Source organism: Eleginops maclovinus, chromosome 8, assembly GCF_036324505.1.
Source record: "Eleginops maclovinus isolate JMC-PN-2008 ecotype Puerto Natales chromosome 8, JC_Emac_rtc_rv5, whole genome shotgun sequence".
In the NCBI taxonomy this organism is placed as follows: domain Eukaryota; kingdom Metazoa; phylum Chordata; class Actinopteri; order Perciformes; family Eleginopidae; genus Eleginops; species Eleginops maclovinus.
Window position 1 is genome coordinate 19,455,103 of NC_086356.1, and position 27,371 is coordinate 19,482,473.

The 27,371-nt window shown below is 40.2% G+C and overlaps 1 protein-coding gene across 7 annotated transcripts in view; it reads right to left on the reverse strand.

Moving 5' to 3' along the window:
- Window positions 1-27,371, reverse strand: part of ntng2b (netrin g2b) — a 70,258-nt gene that overhangs the window by 31,086 nt on the left and 11,801 nt on the right. For all 7 annotated transcript variants that reach the window (XM_063888785.1, XM_063888784.1, XM_063888782.1 and 4 more), the window contains exon 3: window positions 22,421-23,064. In XM_063888785.1, the coding sequence (XP_063744855.1) occupies window positions 22,421-23,064 (644 nt within the window). The remainder of the gene's footprint in view (window positions 1-22,420; window positions 23,065-27,371) is intronic.

The window sequence follows — 27,371 nt, forward strand, 5'->3', positions numbered from 1 at the left end:
TAGTACACATATATACACATACACATATCTATATATTATACATATCTGCCATATACATCTGTTATACGTAATATATGCATCAGTCCATACCTCCTCATTCAACAGTGTAAAGTATTTAAATACTCTCAATGTATTCCACATATGTATATATTTCACATCCACAAATCTTTATTGTTGTTATTGTAAATATTCTTCTCTCTTTTTGCACTATTTTATTTATCTTATTTGCACCATGTATGTTGAGTTGTTGGAGGAGCATGGGACATAAGATTTTCATTGCCAACATATACGTTGTATATGCTGTGCATATGACCAATAAAACCTTAAATCCTAATATGCAATGACATCAAGATTATTGCAGAAAGGTGTATTACTAAGAAAAGATCACAGCTATTCCTTTTAAATGTTATTATGTTGGTCTCAACTTCAGTTTTCTCCCACGACACACTGGCAAATCACTCATTTCTATTTGTTGCTGGTTAGTGCCGTTTGTTCTGTGGCCAGACAATCTGATTTCATTTCCACAGCAGCTTTATTTACACCCTGAATAAAGCGTTAACAAGGAATCAAACTGTTCGACAAAATAGGCAGCAAAATAGAAACTCGAGGGTCCTGATTCACTGAACATAGATTTGAAACCTTTAATTGCTTTATGAAATAGATAAGTTAATGTTAATAATACTTTTTAAACCACATATGCCAGACTTCTGCAGGAAACAGTACTCAAATGTGGTAATTGGCTGCTTTATTTCATCAGATCAGATGATATTTAAATATACATATCTTAGCTTTGTTGATGGACGACACAAAAGCTTGAAGTCTGAGATTGTTGGTAATCTATTTACCCTCTCTCTATCCCATACTACCATTGTTGTTTTCAATTACTGCCCGGAAATTCAAGTATCTTGAGTGTGTGTGTGTGTGTGTGTGTACAAGTGTGCGCAAGTGCATAAACATCATTTCTGTATGTGTGTGCGTGGCACGACCTCAGAGGGCTGGGCCCAGGTGGGATGATCCAGAGGTTGAAGTTCTTCTTGGAAGGAAATGAGGATCTTAAGGACATTCGGCGGCTACAACTTTAAATTACAGCCTTTTCCAGATGAGCGACTGGACTCCAATCCAGTTTGTTCCACTGGAGTGAACAGCTATCCGTCTGCATCAAATATTCAAAGAATGGCTGCTGTATTCTGGCGAGATGACTACTTCAATCTTCCTTCCTCACAACTAATCTGCTTTTTCTCTCCTTTTTTTTTTGTTGGTTTATGTTAGCAACCGCAACCCAACATTTCTTCCCATACAGTATGACGTAAACTTAGAAACACACAGTAAGCCTCAAAGGGGAAACAAATGGAGACAGTCGATCATGGGGAGCTGTGTCTCACATCACGGTGCCTTCCTATAAATTACCCACGTTTCCCTCTGATCACCTGGACAAGCTGACAGCATGCGCCAGGGAGAATCCATCCTCCGACAAGGCCTTGTTTCCTGCATGCTTTCTGAAGGACACGAGCTGTCCACTTAGCGGGGAGGGAAATTGAACATCTTTTTTTCATGGAGAGAATAGAGACTGAAGCGAATGTGTGTGAAATAAGACAGGTGTGTGTGTGTGTGTGTGTGTGTGTGTGTGTGTGTGTGTGTGTGTGTGTGTGTGTGTGTGTGTGTGTGTGTGTGTGTGTGTGTGTGTGTGTGTGTGTGTGTGTGTGTGTGTGTGTGTGTGTGCGTGTGTGTGTGTGTGTGTGATGCATTTATCTGAGAGCGACGAAGCCAGACAACAGATCAGGGAAGTAGAGGCGCGGTGACTAATGCCTGGATTGAGTGACTGACAGCACCGAAACATATCACTGCTTCTCATCTCTTGCATCTGTGCTGATAAATTTCATCCGTCTCATCTTAAAAGTGGAAGCACACCTGAGTGCAGGATCTAGAAGATGTAGTTTAAAATCAATACTTAAGAATAGCGATTGTCTGCGAGTGATATCGTGCAGTTTTGGTTCTTGCAGGCTTAAATGATGCAGCCGAAATGTATGTCAATCATCCAGACAGGTGACATAGTTGGGGTAAAGCGTGCAGTAATTTGTAACCATTCATTTACTGTGACGAAATATGTATTTCAATTGTTGAAGGGGACCTATTCTGCTTTTTGGGGTTTCCAATTTTCTGTAGTGTTGCATAGGTTTTGTAAAATATTCATGTACAAACTGACTAAAATTTGAGGAAACTTGACCTGCTTTTTGTGACCCCTGCCAAACAGTACAGCACCAGGAAGACCTAAAGTACTTCTTGCCTTGCACTCCTTCCGCATGAATGATATGACACTGCAAGTTTTCAAGTGCCATGTCTCTTAAGCTCCCTCTCTTTCGGATGACAGCTTGCACTGGGATTTCTCCCGATCCCCCTTCTTCGGTCCCTCCACACACAAATAATACATGGGCACAATCATATGTTAATGTGCAAGATGTCTGCCTTCACTGCAAAGTCATCAAAGTGGGAGTAGCAGCTCTGAGCTGAAGGAAGTTAAGACGGGACAGCTGGATCCATCATAACCCTGTCTATTTACTCAGAGAGCAAGAGGGAAGAAATGAGAGAAGGTTAGGGGAGGAAAAGACAAAGAAGGGCAAGAGCTGGGGGAGAAAGAGAAACTAAGAAGAGAGGGAAGTAAGTGATTCAAATGTATTCCAGTCTACATTAGAAACCACACACACAAGGTGGTGTTTTAATTAGGTGGTGTAATTATGGGTCAATACTTCTGTTTAACCGTCTGTTGGGGACCCAGGAAAAATAAGAGCATCATCCGTCTCGGCAAATGGGCAAAAACGACTTGTATTCACGCTTAAGCAACAAAAGCTCTGTGCATTCATAAGAACTACGACTCTTGTTGTTGGGAACAAAGCAGGAAGTCATGAACATTAGAGAGACACAAAGTGCAGAGAAGAAGGATGGGGGGTGTCCATACACACTGCACATTAATACTGCTGTTTGTTCCCAGGTTCCTACCGAGCATCTTCACGCAAAATACAGTATAATAACCTCAAACATGATTTATCCCAAATGCTACTCATGTTGCTTTGGTACTGAAGACCTTGCAAAACCTTAGACATAGTAGTATAAGATAAAATCATACATTTGTTTTATTATATTTATAACATGCCATCACTGGATTTAAAATTGCTTCTGTTTTCTTCGGTAAGGCATGGACCAACATTGCATGTTGTCCTGATGTTCAGGAATATTGATCAGTTGGTAGTTTGATCCTTGTCACCTTTAGTCTATATGTTGAAGTGACCTTGGGGATTATATTGCTGTATTTTTGTGTGTCTGAGTAATAGTTTTGAGTTGTCGAAAAATAAATACACTATATACATGCAGTTCTAATCCTATAAGTATTTGTTTAACTGTTAGCTTAAAGTTAAAAACCCCAGGAGATCAATCCTCGTTGATTGGCATACACCTTGAATTGCTGGTGAAGGAAAAAAACGATTTAAAGCGCTGTATGAACATTTTTAAATTTAAGAAAATGTATAAAGAAAAAGTAATCAGACAATATGAAGTAGACTTTTGATTGTGTTCCGGTGTTGTGTTTCTGTAGGTAGGTGTGCGCTACTGTGACTGACAGAACATTGCTTTTTTTATGGTAATTCATTTTTCTTTGTTATTTTTTTTAAGAAGGGGCAGGTAAAATAAGGTTTTCTTCTCCCTTCTCCTTTCCACCATGTGCTATAAAATGTGTGTTAGGTGTACATGTTTTGTTTTGTAAAGTGTACATGTTTTGTTTTAAAATAACTGCCAAGTGTGGAATAAACAAATAAATAAATAAATTGCACGTGTATCGACAATCAGGGTGACCAATCTTTTGTGGTGTGATGAAAAAAAATGGCACCAACACAAAATGTTAATCCAAGAAATCCAAGATACACTTTATGATACTAATAATTAACAAATGATGTTGTGCTTACCAAGTCATTAATGAATCATCTCAGCTGCTAAATGGCATCTTGTCGTTTTTCAGTTTGATTGTAACTTACTATTTTTCTGCCCCTTCAGGTTACCATCCTCCAACATACGGAGGATGGTAACCTGAAGGGACAGAAAAATATAATTTTATAGTATAGTTTAATAGTATATTACTCAACCATTGCTTCAGTTTTGCATCAATATAAAATACAATAATATATCGCCAATTTGGACAAATATTGGATTTTTGGTAAGAGTTTAAATCAGTACATATGTCACTGCAGAACTTCATCTTACTTGTTATCTCTTGTAAAACAATATTCATCAGTGGTATATAGTTGACGGTTTAGTGGTTGTGTTAGGGCAACACAAAGCAAGTAATGCTACTGAAACAGTGTAGTGATATAAAAATCAATAGCACTCGGATGTGTACTTTTAAAATATTTGACCAGACCATGATTTGTCCTCTCAAAGTGTTTTTATAACCTAAACCCGCCCTTGTGCAGGATGTGAATGCCTCTGGTGTCAAAGAACTAGGTATTGACCGGCTTCCTGTGACGTTTCAAGAATTTGCACTTTGTTGACAGAAAAAATATTGACTATGAACATTATCCAACCAGCAATATCTTCCAAAACATACAAAATAAAACTAGTAGGATAAAAACGCAAACCTTTGTAGACATGCTTCCTATGTATTTTCCTGTATGAACTCAATGATCTCTGATCATGATCTAAAAGGTATGCAGTGTACATCAGCATCCAGCCTGTGTGTGTTTCTCTGTCCATTCTCCTCTCAGTCTGTCTCTGTGAAGTCATGTCGGCCCTCTGTATTTAATGATGTGAGCGCTGCCTGTTTCAGTTTTCAGACGGCAGAGACGCAGCAATTAGGGGAATAAATAATAAGAAAGATAAACAAACATCAAGGGGGAGTCATGTGGTGGCGGAGCCTGAGAAAGCAGCTGGAAGCAGCAGTTAATGGGGCTTTATCTGTCTCTTTACTGTAGTCGACGCCTATTCCTCTATTCCTCTCCGGAGACGCAGCTATCAGTCCCCCTCCCTTATTTTCTTCATACTCCTACTGTATTTTTCAACTTTTGCTCCCTAATTTGATCCGCTGTGACCGCTCGTTCCAGTCTTTTCCTTTTGCTCTTTGTTTTTTGATATCACATTTGATCCTCCATCTCTGTCTGTCCGTACCCCTTTTTGCTCTTTTGCTACTGCGCAAAAAAAAAGTGACACAAAACCATCAGTGTACACACTCAGAAGGACATTACAGGGTAGTCTTAAAATGTCGGGAAGTCGGAAATGTCCATATTTGAGATGCTAAAAACAGCATTTTTGCATTAAGATGACTTGAATTATGAATATTGATCTCTCTTCTTTACTTTAGACAATGCATTTTCCTCTATCTGCTGTATTTTCCCATTTTGCGCCCCAATTTAATCTGCTGTGACCGCTCATTCCAGTCTGTCCTTTTTCTCTGGCATTTTTGATTTCACATTTGATCCTCCATCTCTTTCTGTCTGATACCGCCTTTAGCTCTTTTGCTACTGCCCGTTGCACCAGAGCTCACTGAGGAGGGTAGATTGGGTTGTGTTCAGGCTTGGGCAATAACGGATTACTTGTAATGGGATAACGTAATCAGGATACAAAACAAAGGTGAAGATGTTATCATACTACTGCTACTTTTTCTAAAACTGGGGATAACTAGCATGATTAGAATGTAACTAATCAATAAAAAACATAATATAGTGTTTCCAATGATCAGATGTTCTCTCTCCTAATGTAATTAATGCTGGTAATGCGTTACATTACTGCGTTACAGACATCTGCAATCTGATTACTGTAATGCGTTTCCCCCTAACACTGGATGTAGGCGATGGGGGGTCTGAGCAGTCAGTTCAGCAGGGAGTAGGGCAGTTGTGTCAAAGCCCTGACAGTCTGCCTGCCTCCCGGAGTACAGCTGTGAAACTCAGAGGAGGAACAGGAGGAGGAAGGTCCGCATTGACGTGCTCTGACCTGCGATGACAGACCGCATCGATGCGGCTCTAACCCAGCAGGAGATCCCCCTCTTCTTTTTCTTCTTCTTCTTCTTCTTCTTCTTCTTCTTCTTCTTCTTCTTCTTCTTCTTCTTCTTCTTCTTCTTCTTCTTCTTCTTCTTCTTCTTCTTCTTCTTCTTCTTCTTCTTCTTCTTCTTCTTCTTCTTATTCTCTGTGTTCGATCAGCCGTCACTGAGAAGGCCCACTCGCTATTCGTAACAGCTCCCCATCCCCGATGCCACAAGATACACAACCGGCAGCCACACACACACACACACACACACACACACACACACACACACACACACACACACACACACACACACACACACACACACACACACACACACACACACACACACACACACACACACACACACACAACCTGATGGAGTAATAGTGGAGTGAGAGCCTAATGGGCAATGAGTGTCAGTGCTTTTGTCAGGTAGAGACTTAACACCCGACCAGGGCTGACTGATGACTGTGAGCCATGTGCAAATGCAGGGGATGAATGAACTGAACAGGAGCAATGCAACACTTTACAGTAAGCTTTACACGTGTGTGAAGTGCAATCAAAGTGATTTGTGTTGGACAGAGGATGTCATTTAACTTGGTTTGTGGGTGACACTTTTGTATCTACAGATTGAGATCCTCCCTGTTTTAATAAATGTGTTTTTGATTATTCTTACTTCTCTTAGATGTTTGACCTTCACTGTGCAGGATGATGTATGTCCGTGCACAGTTTGACACCAGAAGGCTTTTTACTCATTAATCTGCTGAAGGGGGAGAAATGTATCTGTCCTCGCCTTAAATCTGAATTCAAGATGTGGACGTACAAGCAGGATTTTGTGATATCACATCTCGTTTGAAAGAAGGTTGTGTTCATTTCATTCTTTAAATGCCTTCTTTTTTCAGTAGAAAACATAAAATCACATTGACTTTAATATGACATATCAAACAGAAAAGGCTGGTACAGAAACGCTCTATATTTTAGAATGTCAAGAGCATGAGAAATTACTTGAACAATTAATTGGTTATCAAAATATTGATATTTTTTATTGATTAGTTGACTTATCATTGCAGCTCGATGAATCATTTGATTTATAAAATGTCAGAAAGTAGTGAAACATTTCAATCCCAGTTACTTAAAGTCCAAGGTGATGTCTTTAAATGTCTTGTTTTCTCGGTCCTAAACCCAAGGAAATTCAGTTTAATATGATATAAATACTGATAACCATCAGTGGACATACACACAATGGACATCACATTGCAGTAAATGTATTTAAATGTCTTGTTATGTTGGTCCATAACCTCAAAATATATATTTTTTAATATAAAATAAAAGAAAGAAGGCCGGAAAAGGGCATATTTGAGAGGATAAAAATGGCATGTACCTCAACTTTTGCATGAAAAATGAGTTTAAACATCAAATATTGATCTATGGATTGATCAGTGGACTTTTTATAGCAACTGCAGCTTACACAAATATGACGAGGAAACTTAAAACCATTAACAGACATTAAGAATTGGACCTAACAGGATAAATGAGACATCATGTGCCCTGAAAAAACAGAAAGGAACAATATATCCTTTTTCTGGATTCCTCAAAGAGGGAGTAGGAGGAGATGTCCTTTTAACTAGGCAATTCAATTTTTTGTGGGAGAACCATATCAGTCATAAAACACGTCTGGAGGTGATATTTAAGTACGTCCATTAATTCTAATCTGATTGGTGGAGGCGGCCTGCAGGAGTGTGTGTGTCATAAGCGCAGTGGGAAGCGCCCCAGCGAGGAGTGTGTGTGTGTGTAGCGTGAAGCCGGATCATTGATCAGTAGCACGCCTTATTGGCTTCTGCTGAAGTCTTTATCACCGCGTACCCTCCCACTTCCTCCCTCGCCTCGCCTCGTAAATTCACAGCGGCTAATTGGACATGACTGCGTTTATGTTCCAGCTTCATAAATTTCTTTCTCTGAAGGGAGAGGATCGATTTTCCTCGAGTGCAGCCTCCTCTGTATAGCGGGGCGGCAGTGTGAGTCTCTTCAAATGTTGAACCCTTACCTTGTTTTTCCTCCCTCCCCTCAATCCATTCCCTTTCTCCCACATGTGTGTCCCCCGTCTCCTCCCTCCAGGCTAAACAGGTAATCTATAACTGACCTCCCCCTGAAATCATGTCCTGAGCAGAGATTATACCGTGGTTTGTTCTCACGTCACTTGAACTCAAACATGTTTTAAACTCATCATTCCACTCCAGTTTATGATGTCATTATCTGATCAAAGTTGACTTGATTTATCCAAAAGACTCTTGTTGACACTACTGTTTTAGTTTCATTCATGCGTGTTTTTGTATCCAAAACTAAAACGTACTTCTCTTGAACAGGAAACAATGCAGAGCTTTACAGTAACGTGTGTCAACTGCGATCTAAGTAATGTGTGATGGACAGAGGACGTCATTTGACTTGGTTTTGTGGGTGACACTGTTGTATCTACAGATTGAGACCCTCCCTCTTCTAATAAATGTGTTTTTGATTATGCTTACTTCTCTTAGATGCTTGACGTTCAGTGTACAGGATGATGTATGTTTGTGCATAGTTTGACACCAGAAGGCTTTTACTCGTATGCAACTGTAGGACTGCACCTGGCTTTTTTCAACATTGATGAGTAAGAACTTTTGCAGACCATTAACATGCACAATAACCTATAGAACACACCACAGGGAAGGGAAAACCCTAAAAAGCAGAATAAGGCCTCTTTCAATGTGACAGTTTTCGGTCTAAAAAAATCACAAAATCTGACTGTTGACTTTAGAATACAAATTTGAAATAAATGTTTCAAACCTTTTATGTTGTTTAGCTCTCGGATCTCTTTTTATTTTTTCAATTTTCTATCAGTTTTTTTGGGGGGGGCTTATCAAAAACGTCTTCTGAAAGCACTTTCAGCTCGAACATCATGGCACCCAAAGGGACTGTGTGTTAGGGCTCTCCACAACACACACTCATATATGTTCAATAGTAGGACGTCACTGAATGCAAAGTGGGTTACCTGACTTTGTTTGTGAGCTTTAAGTCGTAATTTGTATATTCAACATGGACTCTACAAAGAGCTATAAAACTAAATTCTGTCATGATCCTTCTTTTTTGTCTGTTGTTTCCTGCTTTTATTTTGAAATGTTTTCCTCTCTTGTGTCATGTTTAGTTTCACTTCCTGTCTGTGTTTCCCTCCTGTGCCTGATTGTGTCATTATGATCACCTGTTGCCCCTGTGTTTCTCCTCCCCTCTCCAGCTGTGTCTTGTCTTGTGATTACCCATGTGTATTTAATTTTTGTTCCCCTTTTGTCTCCTGTCCAGTCGTCATCCTTCATGTTTCAAGCTAAGTATTTTTTCATGTCCTGTATTCTCCTAGTTTAGTATTTTTCGTTAACAGCTTTTTTTTTTATAATAAAAACATGTTTTTTGTTGAAATTGGTATTCCATCTCCTTGTGCTGCATTTGGTTACTAATTTTCCCCCTCCGTGACAAATTCAAATTTTCTTTTATTCTGTTTCTTAAGCTACACCATACTTGTACTACTTCCTCAAAATGTGGGATAGTAGTTTTCCGTAATCCTGCGGACAGATTGCTGTAAAAGCAATAGTGAAAAATAAACACATAAAACATGTTCAATGTTGAAAGTTCACTGGGGGAATGAAACTGTCCAGAAAAATACATCTTAAATTATGCAAAGCTTTGCAATGACCTTGATCGTCTTTGCAATCTACACCCTGTGTGTTTCTGGTGTGCCTGTGTGTGTGTCTACTATGCAGTGTAGGGGGTGTGTGACCTCCCTGGTGTGTATGTGGGCTGATTCATTATATTAGCACAATTTGGACTGAGTTTAACCAAGTGGATGGAGATAGAGACAGATACTGTGTGTTAGAATAAACGTACAGGTAAATTATTTAAACAGGATACAGTAAATGACTGTTGCGTGCAGTCGTGAGAGTTTCTCTCTGATTGGTCAGTTTCATCTTGTAAAGAGCTGTGCAGCAGCACTTTGAGCTACCTGCTCTCTGAAGTATGCACCGAATGCACAGGACCAAATAACTAAATAATGGAGCCCGAGCACATCCTGTTCTCCAGTTCAGACCTCAGAGGATCTCTGTGTGTGTGTGTGTGTGTGTGTGTGTGTGTGTGTGTGTGTGTGTGTGTGTGTGTGTGTGTGTGTGTGTGTGTGTGTGTGTGTGTGTGTTACATGCCAGCTGTGTAAAAATGCATTGCTTCAGCTGGTCTTCAAACTTCAGCTGTAATTAATACGCAGCTTTCAGAGGATTTGATCACCCTCGCTGTTTTCTGTGATACTCTGCATATGAGAAATGGAAACAAATTGTAATGACTTTCTCTCTCTCTGGAACAGTGGGTGTAACTTTGTTTTCTGGGTCCTATATTGTTGAAAGTAATTGCTTATAAAATGCTGTGATAGTATTCAAATGCTTGATCAGTGTAGAAATGCTCAACAATATCAATATATTTACTATTTCACAGTTTTAAGCATTAATAAAAACGTCTCAGTTTATTTCCGGTTGCTGGGAGCATATTCCCTAACTAATTATTTGAACCGTGCTAAAAGGGCGCATGAGGTTGTATACAGACATTTCAAAAACCTAAGGTATAAACTGGTATGAACCTGGTGATTAGTTTAATATGTGACATTTTAAGAAGTGGCACGTTAATCTGATTTCCGTAGTTTGTATTATTGTAATTGTAGAATATTAGAGAGTTGTGTGTTTGCATCTAAAGCATTTTTTCCCGACAGTTTTTCTCTCTTTTGTCTATGTCACTTTTTATTTGTTATTTCTGATTGGGCAAGAACTGTTCTATGTTGATGAGAAGCTGAAAGTTAAATGCATTTCCTTTTTATTCAACTTCAGAAAAATGTGTAAATAGAAATAGTGCTTTCAAAAAGTTGCAAATGCAACACATTTTCCCCAGTTTTCTATGCTTTTAATTACATTGCAATTAAACACTTCCTATAAATATCCTATAGTGAATGTTATCACCTATAAATCAATGCACTTTTAATCAAACATTGAATTTACTGAACGCTATTGTGTGTGAACCTTATTAATTCGTCCACCTACATTAGGACATTGTAATGGCATTTGGCACCTCATGGGTGGCCATTATAGACTTGTTACGCAAGTTGTCGAAAGATGGAGTCATAGAGTATAGGTGCTGCTTGTCATGTTGAATTAAATGTATTAAATGGAGATGTTCAACTTTGAAAGTAGCTTGGACAACTAAAAGAAAAACAAATATGGTGATATCAATCAATTTGCTTTCAGTTATGAATTGACAAAAAATCTGATATGTTTTAGCAGTATTGGCACTCATAACCTAAGAAGCAGCAATTTCATCTGAGGGCTTGCACTAAAGAGACTTTGCTGCACCTGGCCTGAGATCACTGTGCTACAGAGCTGGATATTAGAGTGAAACCTCCCTGCAGAGCTCTTACTGCTGCTCCATGTGTTTTAATGAACACTACAGCAAGGAGTAAAACCTGGGGAGGGGGGAGGTGCCATTATTATACATCATTCTATATTTAAGATATGACCACAAGGAGAAGTAAAAGAGAGGTGGGAGAAATGAAAAAGTGATTAAGAGACAGAAACTCTGTGGCGACAGGGGGTTTGTGGGAGGTTCTTCCTGTTGTGCAGACCCCCACAGAGTGCTCGGACCCCTGGGGGCAATACGGATATCTTTGTAGGATCTTTGTCTTTTGTGTGTCTGTGTGTGTGCATGTTTATATCAAAATGAAACTTTGGAAGTGGGGAAACAGAACACACTCAGGGGACAATATGCCCGCCACGAGAGCTTTAGACACACACTTTTGAACCTTTAATGTGTGAAGTCTTATCATAAACTATAAAGGCACGTTGGAACCTCATACTTCCCATAAGGACACTGCTGCATTCACATGCTTGTCAAAAGGTCACATTATTTAAAGACTTTTTGGTGTGTTCATGAGCTTTAAAGAGGACCTCATAGGTTTTTCCAGTTTTCCCTCCTGTAGAGTGGGAAAGTAGGTTTTAGTGAATGTAAATGGTCTGCAAAGGCTAAAATCCCTGTTGTCCCTACAGAGGGAGTTTATCCCCTCCCTTCTTCAAATGCCTTCAATGGACTCCTTTGTCTACTTCTGGGACATAGTGACATCACTATGTAACACTTCTATTGGCTAGCGCTCCAACACATTGTACGTGATATGCTAACGAGCGGGACATGGCTAAGGGGATGTCCTATCACAACAGAGCCAGCCAGCTAACCAATCGGAGCAGACTGGGCTCTGGTTTCAGACAGAGGGTGAAAAGAGGTGCTGCAGCACAGGCAGTATGAGAAACATAAAGAGCTTTCTGAACATTAAAGCATGGAGACATGTCCCAGGAGAGACACTACATACTGATGAAATATGAAAATTAGCAGAATAGTTGTAATTTGTAGCAACATGAATACAACATGCTCATTCTGAAACTAAATGTTGATTGCTGTTTCTGAATTTGAGGGGAAGTTTAAGTTAATTTTCCCACTTACTGTAAGTACTCTTCCCAAATTTCCTACACCTTATCATACAAAGTAAATGAAAGTGAAACAAAATGCTTGTTTCCATGCCGTAATCCTGATCTGTTCAACACGTTATGGGTTCTTCCTTTATATGCTACACCCTAACAACAACTTCCATAAAAATTGGGCCAGTATTTTCCAGATAGTCTTACAAACCAACAGACAAACATAACAGAAACATGACCTCCTTCTTGCCAGAGGTAATTAGCACATCAACACACACACAAACACACACACACACACACACACACACACACACACACACACACACACACACACACACACACACACACACACACACACACACACACACACACACACACACACACACACACACACACACACACATTCCTTTGTCCATGGACCCTGCTTTTCACACCAACACAACATTACATACTTTCTATCGCTCTTAGCTGCTTGTCCTCTCATTTGAAAGATAACCTCATTTGTAGAAAGCCCCCCCCAAAGTCAAGCTCATACAAAACACACTTCCATTATGTGTGTTTCCTGAACTATCCTGTGTGTATTAGTGTCTGATTCCAGTGAGACACAGTGGAAGGGGGAGATGCCCCGGGAACAGGAGCCGAGCTGGGATCAACCAGAGGACAGGGGTTAATATAATTATCCTGCTAAAACCTTGAGACTGAAAGAACATCATTAGTCATAGAGAGGGGAGAATTGCCCGAGCCGCCGGCCAGAGGAGGAGAAGGAAAGCTTCAAAAACACACCAGTGCAGTTAGCAAGACAATTAGCACAAGGACTAAAACTTGGGGGTCTTTGTGTGAAAAAACCCAGGGAGGACAGTGTTTACCCGTGCCCTGAGCTGCAGCAGAGAACGCCTTGCATGCTCACTAATTATGATATTTTGCTCAATATAAGTGAATTAGTTGTGGTGAAAGTGTTTAGAGATTACATTAATATATGAACTGAACACATAATGATACTCTTGTGTAGCTAGAGCCCCACATTTTTTTAGTAATTATTGAAATGACATCTGGTTTGTGAAGATTTAATTTGAAGCTGTAGCGAATGAAGGACTTCATAGTTTTCTGTGAATATGCTTAGTGGCAAGCAAATGAATGGATGGGTAATAAAGCACAGCTCTTCAGACGTGTGCCATTTAGGTCCCAGAGTAGAGTTATTCCCAAGAGCAATTCAATGATCAGCTAGGAAAGTTCAATCTGTCGAGTGCAGATCTTCAGCAGGTGTTGAATCTGACTCAATTGTCCTTCTCTGGTCCAAGATAATGTCTCACCCTGATGAGATGTGCTGCACCTCTGTGGGAATGATTGGAAAATGACTTGGGAAAATGTGAAACATGCTAAGATAAAAAAAAAGTCTCAACTGTTTGGCTTTTGATGTAGCTCAAAAACTGACTTCCTGGGAAAAGTTGGATGTCATTTTAAACATATACTATGATCCACCAAAGTAAGGAATGATAGCAGATAATAAATCTTTGCTAGGATGTCAGATTTTGAGCTACGTCAAAGGCCAAAATGTAGCCTGCAACAGTAAGACTAGTTTTTAGCATAGCATATTGCTGGAAATGCCTATGTTTCCCAAATGTTGTTTTGACTTGAGAGTTTGTTCACAGGAATTATAAAACACCACATGAATGCAGCACAAATGCCCTCTTTGAAGGAATCGGTGGACAAACATTAAACTGCAGTAAAACAGTTTGTTTGGTCTTGACCTGAAGGGGCCCTATTATGCTTTTGGGGAGTTACCCTTTCCTGTAGTGTGTTTTTATAGGGCTTTATTCCCAAAGTCCAGAGGGAGTATCTCTCCAAAAAACTCACCCAACTGCCTGAAACACCTCCAATGGACTCATTTGTTTACTTCCACAACACAGTGACATCACTATGTAACACATTTGCTTGTATTGGAAAGCGCTCCAACACATTCTACATCTTTAAGTGGTTGACTAATTACAACAGAGTCAACCAGCTAACCAATCAGAGCAGACTTGGCTCTGCTTTCAGACAGAGGGTGAAAAGAGTTATGCAGCACAGGCAGTATGAGAAAAATAAAGAGCTTTTTGAACATTAAAGCATGGAGACATGTCCCAGTAGAGGAACTAAATACTGATATGAACCTGAAGAATAGCACAATAGTTCCTCTCTAACTAATGACTCAACTTGCCAAGGAAAAATTGACTTCAGACTTTCACCAGATGACCCATGTCTGCTTTGAAGATTTCATTAATTGGCTCCTTGGTGTTTTGTTCCTCACTCATTATTACAACAGTTTTGTGTTTTATTTCAAAATGTTTTCAAACTTTACAACGCCCAACACGACATCACCTGCTGTCTTGTTTAGTTGGACTAAAAACTTCCAGACTCCTCCTCGGCCCACTGTGGGACACTGTGGTAAAAGTGAACATCTCTGACATCAAAAACTGACTGATCACAGACACAGTTTGTTTGTTGTTCTCACACATGGACTGATTGTCCGTGTCTCACACTGATGAGTTGTTTATCGGTTTCCATCCATGCCTCTGATGACAGCGACTGTAGAGTCTCTCGGTGTGTTTTTGAACACACTATGACTGTAATAATGCTATGCTAATTAATGTGGCTGACTGAGAACAAACCATCTTTCCAAGGACACCCTCCCTCTACCTCATGTTCTCCCACTTACAATTCCCAGCATGCTTTTCAGCTTTAAAGCACGCTTGCGGTATCAAGAGATTCCCCTCTCACCAGATGCTGGGTAAGGCACAGAGCAGATTTCCTCATTGTATTTGTGAATTTAAAAGGATATTTATGGGATGAGTAAGAGGAGGGGTGGGAAGGTGGAGGAAGAAATCTATCGAAGAGGCAGGGGATGAAAAAAGAGACGTTCATCTGTGAAACAAAAGACGAGGACTGAAAGGAAAACAAGCAAAATCGCTGACTTTAACTTTCTTTCCCTTCTGAGGGGAAATAAACTGTGATTATCAAATCAGTTACAACCATTGTGTCATAAATCATCTCATATGAGCGGAACAATGACACTTTCCTCATTGCGGTCCCTCAGCTTTCTGCATGCCTTTCTTTTCTGGGGAAGTGCTCATGAATGATTTAAAAAGTGATCTGTTTCCGAACCTCTGAGGAAGAGGAGATGGGAGAGGAGGAGTCTGAACGGTGTGGGGGGGAAGAGTGGGGGGGGGGGTTTCCTGCGAGAACACGCACGTTATCACACATCAAGCATGGATGGTATATTTCATTCATGAGGGAAAAGGTGGCAGCATTCAACTGCAAAGCGGTTTCCTCATGAAACAGAATAGACCAGGGTGAAAATGCAGAGCTTCTGTGGGGGGACTGTTCCTCTGCTCTGTGGTGGCCGTGTGAACCTGAGAATAATATTTACAGAGCAACACACCTCACATCATTCATCACAAAATCACACACCCCAGCTAGTCCCATGAAACTTGGAGTTAATCCATCATCTGCCTCCCTCTTTCCTTTCTCTCCCTCTCCCCCTGATCCAGGCTTACACCTAGCATCCTCTCACCTTCACTCTGCCAAGGACACAAAAGAAAACTTTGGTGTAATTCAAAAAATAGTGGTGACAGTCTCCAAAGTCACTAAGACACAAAAAGACTGGAGGCTCCAAAAATGGAGCAGAGATGAAGCATCTGTTCTCCGGTTGAGATGATGGACAAGCCTGCAGGCAACAGAGCGTCCTCAATATCGGCCTGTCATCCTCACTCAGGCCTCCAGTAAAACAATAATCCTTTGGAACAGGTCACCATTCAGTCTAATTAGTCCATCCTTCAGAAAACAGCATGACTGCTAAGGCACATATCAGGGTTACTGAAGGCTTGTGGTTACAAGTTTCATTGAGTATTTTTCTCTTACAACAAAATGATGGTTTAAATTAGTTTTCTAGTTAGACCAACACCACATAAATAAAGCCCTATTTCAAGGAGTTTGCAGGCAATGACATATGACATATTATGTACATTTTGTACAGACACAAGGCGGATAAATGAGTCAAGCAGGCATGAAACAACATGACCATGTAAAGACACACTGAATATCATTAGCATTCATACGGCTTGTTTTTCTGCCTGATCTGCCTCTAATTTATGTTCATTACTGGAAAAGAAAAAGTTGTTGATAAAAGATTTAGACAAGACCGGCACTATATCTGGAACAAATGTCGTCAAGGGTTAAAGCACACAGAACTAAATCACGTTATTGTTTCATACAGCTATTGTTGTATTCATATATGTAATCATTTGTCCTCATATTTAGCCAGGTCTGCAGGTCAGTCTGCTGTAGGGGTGAAAATGTTGATCGTTAGTAGGACCTCCACTTTGGTCTGGACTGAAATATCTTGGACATGTAGTGGCACAAAATGTGGTTTCAGACGCTCATATTTTTTCAGATGATTTTTTATTTTTTCAAATTGAAGCATGAAGCTGACATTTGTAGGTTTGTTAATGTCCTAAAATTAATTGGACGCATTGTTTGAGATATTTATGTTTATTTTAGAAGGCAGTGATAGAACTCTGGTCATTCATTAACTTGTCATTTTCATGTTCTGATACTGTGGTTTATGACCAAATACCTGCAAGAGTAATGACTGAAAAAGATAATAATCAAAAGCCTTAGTTTACATTTTTGTTGTGCCAGTATGGAGAGTTTAACAATTCATTTCTGAATGTTTTCTAGCAGTGCACTGTGATGCATTGGCAGTTTTAAAGATGTTTCGCAATTTCAGATTCTAGCATTTATACTCGTATCCTGCAGGAAGTATTAACAATTTGTTATTAGCTTTTTGAATTAGCAACTATTAGCTTTTAAACCAGACAAAGATGGGGAACATGGTTAACGTTCTACCTGCTAGATATTAGCATTAGCATTAAGTTTAGCATACAGGAAGCACATTTTCTAGGCAAATAATAACTTTCTATACTAAGAAGGTGAACATGGTAAAGGTTCTGCCTGCAAAGGATATGAATGTTAGCCTTTAGGTTAAAACACCACTGTACAAACAACCTACAGCCTATTCAGAGCGTTCATTTACTGGTGTAGAATGTACAATTTACAGTAGAAGTTGTAAAAGGTGAATATTCCATGTGTTTTCGTAAACTCTAAAGAAATAGAGCTATTATCAGTAAAGAAGTGAAATAAATTCACTCCAGTTTGCTCAGAATTAACATTGGCTACGCAACTTTCCGTTGGTGCTTTGCTGGTGTGTTTCTTTTATTCTAATTGTGGTTTGACTGGAATACAATGTTACATTTTTTACGGTTTGCTCGGTAGTTTTACAGTCCACAAAGAAAATAAATAAGAAATACAGCACTAATAATGACGATTTACGGCCTCAAACGAGGGCTCATTTTTTATAAACTATTAACATGATTTAATAAAAATGTACATTTCTTGTTCACAATACGTTCAAATGTGAATTTCAATGACTAATTTAGCAAAAAGATTCAGTGATGCTGACATCACCCACACCAGTGCTGTAATGTTGCCCATGTGCCGAGCGCTTCTTCACTCAGCAGACTGATGTCGGGGGAGTAAGACTCACTCATACTTGGCTTCTCTTAAATGTCATTCTTCCCCCGTCAGCCAATCAAATCAAACAGAGAGGTCGGGGAGAAAGAGACCTGATGCTGCAGCGATTACCAGCCGGGAGAGGAAAACTTCCCCCTCATGCTGCTCCGTCTCCTGCTCCCCGTCTTGGCCCTAATCCACTTAGTTGGTTCTTCCTGAGCTTACAGCCTTTCCTTTATTCCATTATAAAGACCCACCGTACGACCTGCTGCTTATTCCATTAAAAAGGGCCCAATCCATGACCCCACGTCTAATCCATAATGCAGACTACAGGCTGGCCTGCAGTCAACGCCACAGTCCGGCTGACAGATGGGACAGAGGGGACAGAAATGGAGGTCCAATGAATGAAGGGGAATTTGAGAGCTGCGCTTATGAGTTAAGCTTCCCGGTGAATATGATTTCCCTGATGTAAATGATGATAGAGTTGAGGCTTTGCCACTCTATCTTTGATGGCTGGAGATGGCTTTCACAAGGCCCATCAGTGATATGGAAATGTCCACATCTAAAGGGTTTGAATAGAGCCTGTAAAATGAGCATGAAGCCAGAGGCTTTTCAAAACCCAGAACACCTTGGCTCGGAGTTTGCATTGTAGTCAGTAATGTAGCTCATTACAGTTCACCTTGGCAGAACTTTGCAACACAGAGTGAGCAATGCTGAATCATACAATAATCTAATAAATCGAATACAGTTTTACTTTGCCTCTGTTTGACCTTCTCCTCTTCAAAATCCTTGCTGCCCCTCTGGCTACCCTCTACCTTAAACGCCCTCTCACAAGTGTTTTCATCGCGTCCACAAATCTAAATGTACAACCTCCCTCCTATCAAACCCTGTGTTTGCACTTAATGGGCTATCAGGTTACGTATTTATTGATAAAGCAGCACTATTTATCCCTGAGTACCTGCATTACTGCGTACCTGCGCCAGCTCTTTAGAGACTCTGACAATGCATATAAAAGAAGAGACACTGCCCATAGCAGTAACATGATGATAAAAAAGGGCCTTTTTTTGGCATGTCCGTCCAGGCTCAACTCAGGTCATTAAGGAGACTTAACTAATAATAATTACTTTCTCTAGGTTCAGCCAGAGAGCCACAGCTTGAGGCCCGAGGACACACAATACGGCCAGGAAGTGACTACAACCCTCTCTCCATCGATAACACCAGCATATCTCATTACTGCCGCGACCTTAGGTACACTGCCATTCGGTCTTGATCATATAAAACCCATTTCAGTGCTGTATCCCCGTTGGAGCAGCAGCTGAGAAGAATATTCATTATTCAAATTTTAAGCATTGGAAATCCCAATATGTTACTAAGGCCAGATGAGATGAGATGAAATAGCTTAGCCTTTTGTCCAGGGAACATTGACTAATCGTCTCGCTCCCCCAAAATCAATTTCCCAGCCGTAAGCATCAGACACTCTTGATTGTACTGTACTGTTGAAGACCCCCCACCCACTATCACCTAATACTCCTGCAGGCCGCCCAGAATAACTTATTGATTAGTGATTATGTTACGGGAGGTGTGGGTGGCCGGGGGCGGAAGACGGACTGGCCTCGGTCATCTCCACAGGAGCTAAATTTGGGTTCCTCTGTTACCAGATCCAGCACACACTGACACTATCTGCAGCTGCCACTAACCACCAGCCGAGATGCTTTTTTTCATGGAGTGTTTCAAGCAAAGCAGCACAGCAGGGAATCTGAGACACATGATCAAATCTTAGATGTGGTGCACTTGTGGACTGCTAAATACATGAAATAAGCACAAATATTTCAAAACATTGGTATGGTTGATGATTAAATTAGCTGCTTCAGGTGGAGGTGGAGGTTGACCCCCAAGGTATCGCTGCCTCTCACTCTGATTAATGCGTGATGAATTGTAGTGCTAAGATGTAAATAGAAATTATTCTTTTTTTATTTCGACATTCCCACACATTTTTGTCTCCATAGTTTAAATTTTGTTTTTCCTAGACTTTTTATCAAAAAAAAATGCTGCTGGCATGATGATTGGCCAGCTAGTGTATTTTGCATCATTCCATGTTGTATGCTTATCGTCATGTTTGTTGGTTATACCGAAATTCCCATTGTGAGATTGGATCTTTAAATCATTGTATCTGATTTTGCCACCACTGACTTGGGTTGCCCGACCTTTAATGCCGCAGCTCGATCCAGCACACACTGACACTCTCTGCAGGTGCCACTAACCACCAGCCCTCTCTTTGGGTGAGGAGAGGAAATTAGGAAAGTGAGGAGACATTTTTTGGGAGGGTTTCAAGCAAAGCGGCACAGCAGGGAATCTGAGACGATTGATCAAGTCTTAGATGTGGTGCACTCGCAGACTGCTAAATAAATAAAATAAGCACAAATATTTCAAAACAGGTTTGGTTGATGATTAAATTAGCTGGTTCTGTGGAGGTTGTGGCGTGGCGATGGACTGTTTCACCCCCGGAGTACGCTGCCTCTCTCTCTGATTCTGTGCTGAGCCTGAAAAGTGTCTATGATCAATACCTGCAGGCCCTTTCCACAGTGCCAGAGGGCCATTTGTGTGTGTGTGTGTGTGTGTGTGTGTGTGTGTGTGTGTGTGTGTGTGTGTGTGTGTGTGTGTGTGTGTGTGTGTGTGTGTGTGTGTGTGTGTGCTGTGTCAGCATTCACTCAGGACTTCATCAAACAACCCCCCATACTTCGAATCCACACACACACATACACACCCACAGTCGCTCATTTTCACTTTCCATCCTTCTCACACACACCATCCCTTACACACACACACACGCGCATTCCAGGCCATCCCAACACGGATGTTAAATACCATTCAAATGTCAGCCTCCCGTATTGATTGGAATGATAATTCTGAAAGGTAGGAGAGATGGCTTGTTGATGCTAAGCAGGGCGCGTGACGGCCCTGAACATCCTTCACTGTCACAAAGTTGCCATGTAAGGGTTCCCGGCCCCGCTGGCAGAGAGCGGATCGTGGTTTACGTTAGACCACCGAGGCTGTGTGTTTCTGTCATTAATCATTGTCCTCACGGGCCGAGAGACAGGACGGGCAGGATTCATGTTCAGAGAGAGAGGGAGGGTCACTTTAACGCCCCTAGATCAGAGACAGGGAGTGTTTCTGAGTGTGTGTGTGTGTGTGTGTGTGTGTGTGTGTGTGTGTGTGTGTGTGTGTGTGTGTGTGTGTGTGTGTGTGTGTGTGTGTGTGTGTGTGTGTGTGTGTGTGTGTGTTCAACGTCAGGTGGGTTTACTTTGCATGTTATGTTTGAGAATACATTCTACAACATATGGCTGCTTTTGTTTAAAGTAAATTCTGCTAAATGTATCGTTTAATAGAGATTAGTTTTGGATGGTGTCAATTAATTCCATGACTGATTTTGGTAATTTGAACAGTTTTTTGTCTTTTATGTGACAATATCCATTATTTTAGGGGATATTTAAAAAAAATTAGTCTACTTAATCTGTAAAAAGACAAGTATTCCACTAACACCTGCAGTAGTGGTACCTGCTGTAGCCATGAAGACAGTTTCATCTATTCATTTTTAATCTGTAACATTTTTGCTGCTTTCTTTGTTCATGTTTCTGAAAACTTTAAAACAACATAACTCTGTAAATACTTTTAGCTGTGTACTTCCTACTGAAGAAATTGTCCCGGATGGTTTTCTTTCCTGACACCTTTGTGTATTGTATGTCACAATATGTGCGATAGGTGTAAAAAGATATTGGTTGCAATCTGTGTCAGATTGTAGGAAATCAATTCTAGGCATGTTAGAGAATAAAGGTGTGATGAATGCGTGGTGAATCCTAGCTCTACGATGTAATTGGAATAAAAGTAAACGAGTAGAGGCTCATATCGTCCCATATAATCCAATGCAGCTTCCACATTCCCACAGATTGTTTCACTTTTGTCTGTGTGTGCTTTTCCTAGACTGTAATTAAAAAAGGGTGCCTGCATTTGCCAGCTAGTGTATTTTGCATAATCTAAAGACGTATTTTGATTTATTTGTTTGTAGACTTTGGAAATACTGGCATTCCCATTGTGAAAATGTGTTACTTAAGTTCTTGGATCTGAAATTTGTGACAAGCGACTTTGGTTGCCAAGCATTTTAAAGCTACAACCGGAATATCACACAACATTATTCACACATTATAATTTAACTGAATCATTTTGTGCTGATTTCTTCTTCCTGTACATTCTTTCACAGTTATAGATAACATTGCGTGGTTCAAGTTCCAAGTGAAATACACCTGAGGTAGAACTAGTGAACATACAGCAAGCAAGTTGACTTTGACCCTCACCTTGCAGGTACTTCGATGTTGGAGATGGCATAGAAGTACTTAAGCAGGTTGTCTCTCTGGACGTAGGTGCCTCCGAGGGCGGGCCTGAGCAGCCTCATCCTCAGGTTGGTGAAGGTGAAGAAGTCTCTCAAACCCTTCATACTTTCCATGCGGGTGTACAGGCTGTCCATGTTCTGCAGCCGCGACCCTGCGAACACGGCGAAACGAGCCCGCACCTCGAACTTCACGTTCTTGTCGTTCTTGGAGCCGACCCAGCGTGAGTACTGCTCAGTGCAGATGACCCGCGTGATGTTGGCGGGAGAGAGGTCGTGCACGCGTTTGGGCGGCATGTTGAAGGCGTCCATGCAATCGTCGGCGTAGTACTGGTAGGGCTGCCAGGAGCGGCCATGGTCCATGGACTTATCCAGAACCATGATGGTGGGGCGGCCGTACTCGAAGGTGATCTGGACGTCATCGGAGAGCTCCAGGCTCTTGTTCCAGGACATGCTGATGTTTGCCAGCAGGGGCTCGGGGTGGCGTCTCCATGTGACCGTCTGCCAGTATGTGAGCAGGCCGGTGCGCTCTTTGTCCTGCATCAGCTGAGGGGGGTGGGCCAAGTCCGGGTTAGAGGCATCGCACTCATCACTGCACAGATATGGGTTCTCCTACAGGAGAGAGGTGAAAGCAGAGCAATATTGCATCAGTAAGGCTTCTTAATGATAATACCTATTTTGAGATAAGTGAGTCTATTTCTCAGTGTGTTCACTGAACTTAAATAATGTAAACGTATACATTTATACTGTTCAAAAGTTTGGAATCACCTGCTATATTTACAACAGATAAAAGTATAATTCAGACACAAAATATAGCATAGTTTTATATTTATGTTTTTCTTTGGACCCTCTGCCATCTACTCACTGGTTAGAGTGAAGAGATATAAACTGTGATTTGTTAGTCCGTAGCATTTCAAGCTAATGCTCTCTATCCAATACTGCTGACCCTAAAATGAACAGTTTTTATTTGGGAATTTGAATAAAAGGCATCATTGTGCACTTGACACTGGGACAGGAAGCTGCTTCTATTTAAATCTGTATAACTTTCTCTTGCCAAATCTATGCGATTTCTTCTCGTTAAACTGGTGCTAAAAGGCAGCTTTGTCTCTTTCTGCCCTTCACATTGACACCCTTTGTGAAGCCATGAACATAGTATCTTTCTCAATGAACAAAACATATGAAGTCCTCTCAGCAGTCTGACAACCAAGCTTTTGAAGCAGAAAAAACACATATTTAGTAAATGCTAGCAAGTGTTGCTAACTAGTTCAATAACTAAACAAGCTGCAAACTCAAAGACAGACAAGGGGACAAAATAAATCTATACCCAGCTTCCAACACTCTTTGTGCGTTGTGTCCGTCACATTTTTTGTGAGTACCCATCAGGTTCAGAGCCCACAGCAGACCACACACTATATTTTGCACTGCAAACCAAAAGCTGCTGCACTTTCTTGTTGTGAGTTATTGGTGTTTTTGGCAAACATTATATAATCATCATATAAACTGATATAATGATGGTCAGGGTTAATATTGGAGTGTATAAAATCTTTTGATCGTTCATATTTCCCTGTAAAAAATGGCAATTAATCAAATTAGTACAAAGTAATTGCCAGACAGTGAACATGTGTCCCTGCGGCACTTACCTGCTTTACACATTTGATAATCCAGCCTCACGCAGTCACTTTGTCTAAATGTAATTAAAATGTCTCAATTCCTGGGAGAACTAAATGTCTTGCAGCAAAACGTTTAGCTCTAGAGTGGATTTGTAGATGCAGCCTCTGATAAGGGAAGTATAAGCTATCTTAAGCAGAGGAATCACAATTCCTTCCTGCTAATCTTTTGTGTAGTGTGGATGTACATCTTCATTTCATCATGTCATTCAATAAACCCACAAAGGAAGTCGTGGATCTAATGAGTGCTTTCCTCTGGCCACCAATGCACCGAGGGACAGAGAGCTTAAAAGTAAACTTGCCAAACAGCACAACAGGAAGTGTGAAGGTCAAGAGGATTGTGCATCATCACTGTCTTTGCATAGACAGCAGAGTGCTGCTGCACTTTTAACTCCAGAGAATTGATCCGCCTCTAAAAGTGATGCCAAGACTTTCAACCCCCTCTACAGATCTCTGAAGTCAACAGGATTATTCACACACACACACACACACACACACACACACACACACACACACACACACACACACACACACACACACACACACACACACACACACACACACACACACACACACACACACACACACACACACACACACACACACACACACAATCTTTCCACCTGCACTAAGGAATGCCTCTTAGCATCTCCCTTTCCTAACAAGGAGACTAATTCATTATCAGCTCGCACCTCCCATGACTTTTAATTGAGAGTTTTTGAACTTTAAAATAAAATACTTCCCCTCGGATAACTTTCCCAGCATCCCTAATTCTGGCCCATCATATTGAGACATTTGCAGACATTTCAGTCAGTTTGATGGAGCTTACTGTTGTAATCCGGTTGTCTGACATCTTGATCACACCACAGAAGTTCAATATTTACAGAAAGAAATCCCCGAGATCCTCACAGCCATCTCTCCTGGTGCTTCATTGGCAAAAACCAGCCCAGACGCTGTTTGGATTGTATCACATTCAGAAGGCTCGTGGTGCCCTCAGGATGTACTAATTAACTGATAAGGAGTCATTATTTTGTCTGATAATCAGTGACTCATTCATTGTATCAAAGGGGTTATTATTTGTGTACTTTGTCAAGTAAAGCCACCGGCTTATTTCATTTGCGGCAGACCAAACTGCTATTTTGGCCTTAAAAGGTTCAGTTATAGATCGATATATTTAATTTTCCAGGCAGTTTTCTACTCTAAATACAATTGATCAATTCAGTTAAGGTTGCTTATTAGCTGCTGATGCCTGTAACGCTTTTTTGTTTGTTTTTTACACCTAACTGATTACATTTCATAGCTGTTATCCTTCTTCTTTTATTTATTAGGAATCCAATAGTCTTTCTAAATGTTACTGCATTCTTAACAAGCTCCTGATGTAGTGCAGAGTGTGTCTTAAAATATCCTCATTTCTTCTTGCACCTCCACCTCCTTCTTCCTCCCCTTTCTTCTCTGTTTTGTTCCTTTTATTGTTTTGATGTTGGTGATATTACTGCTTCTGTTTGTAATGTTTAAGACTGCGACTAGCTCATCCGGAAATGCTATTTGGTAAAGTAATGGAAACAACATTAAAAATAACTACACAAAAAAGCATTCACCTGAATAAATATTATACATTATTCTGTTTAAAAGAAATCCAGTTTGGTGTGTTGCTGACTTTGAGTACTAGCCTATATTTATCAAACGTTAAAACATTAAACTTAGAAAATATTAAAACTGTGAAAAATTATGTTTTTAAAGAAACTCCTAATTTACGAGCAGCTCTGAGGCATTGATCGATAATAGTATAGCATTAACAGCCAATCCAAAACAAGGATACACTTTATATGCTTTTTATCCTTTGCATTTAACTACAGAATTATAATCTATGAAATTCTGTGAAATCCTTAATATCTGAGGTAACAATTAACAATATAATGTTTTTCCGAAATGGAAAATGGTGAGAAATTAATATGATTAAATAATGGCTCTTTTGCTGAATTGGAAACTAATAGTAGAAACAATTAGCTTTATCACATTGTCAGGTACATACAGTTGAGATGCATGAAAAAGGGAAACTTAGATGACACATGAAGTCAACATCATCACTTGAAATACTGCCAATACTATATCAGTTAGGATCTGTTTAAGTCCCCAGACTCCATTGACAAAGATGCTCATTTTAACTAAAGCAGGACATAGTGCGGCGCTGTCAAGATTTGTTCATCTGTTTTTGTTAGTGACTTTGGTGAATCTTAAATAACCATTTAAAACAGCAAAGCCACACAATAACACCAAAAAACGAACCAATCAGTGCAGAGGTGGACATGCAACCCCTGTGCTCTGCATGTTAAATTGCTGGTTTTGTGAATGGAGTCTGGTGGTGTTGAAGAGACCATAAGTAAGTTCTAGCTTCCAATTGCAAAAGGCTGTCTGAGGACAAGGTGCTTAAAATATTGAAAATAGAGCACACACTTAAAATGGTTTTACGTAATACATTTAGCTGTTGCAGTAACTTCTGTCTTGAGCACCTTTGCGATATACAAGCATTTTGAATCCCTAAGAAGTTAAATTAAAGGCTTTTAGTTTAAAGGTTAATAAAATGTACTTTATATTCCTCTTAATGATCAAGTTTGATATTAAGCAGTTGAAGATAAATGCAGGCCCTGATGATATTACACTTGATTAATGTGCTTTTTCCCTGATAATGTCTAGAGACTTCTTAACAATATCTAACATTAAACTCCACAAGATTCACCAAAGAAAGTCTTAGTGGGCGAAAAAACTGGCAATATCTTTTTTTAATGTTTTATGATTCATCCTCATTCTGATAAGACTGATACATAATACTAATTCGCCTACATAGCCATTTATCAAATAATTGCTATGACTAGGGATACTGACATTGCACTGAGAATATGATTTACACAAATTGATGTAATGTATGATTTAATATAATGCTGATTTAAGATCGGCACAGCAGAATGACATTGCATAATGACTGTTTAAGTGATATTCTCTCAAAAAGATATCCTTCTGGTACCTCAAAATTGCCCCTTAAGTTACTTTAAGTAAGTGAGGTATTTGGAAAAGTTTGACAGTCATTGTCAGGATAGTTGTGTGTATTCAGCCATGTTTAGGAGGAAATATGAGAGGAGTATGAAGTCTGAGAGAGACTGGATGTTTTGAGAAGTTTCTATAGATGTTTTAATACTTTTCTATTGTTGCTAACATGAATTCAGGCTCCTACAGTAACCTACAAAGGCTGATTGT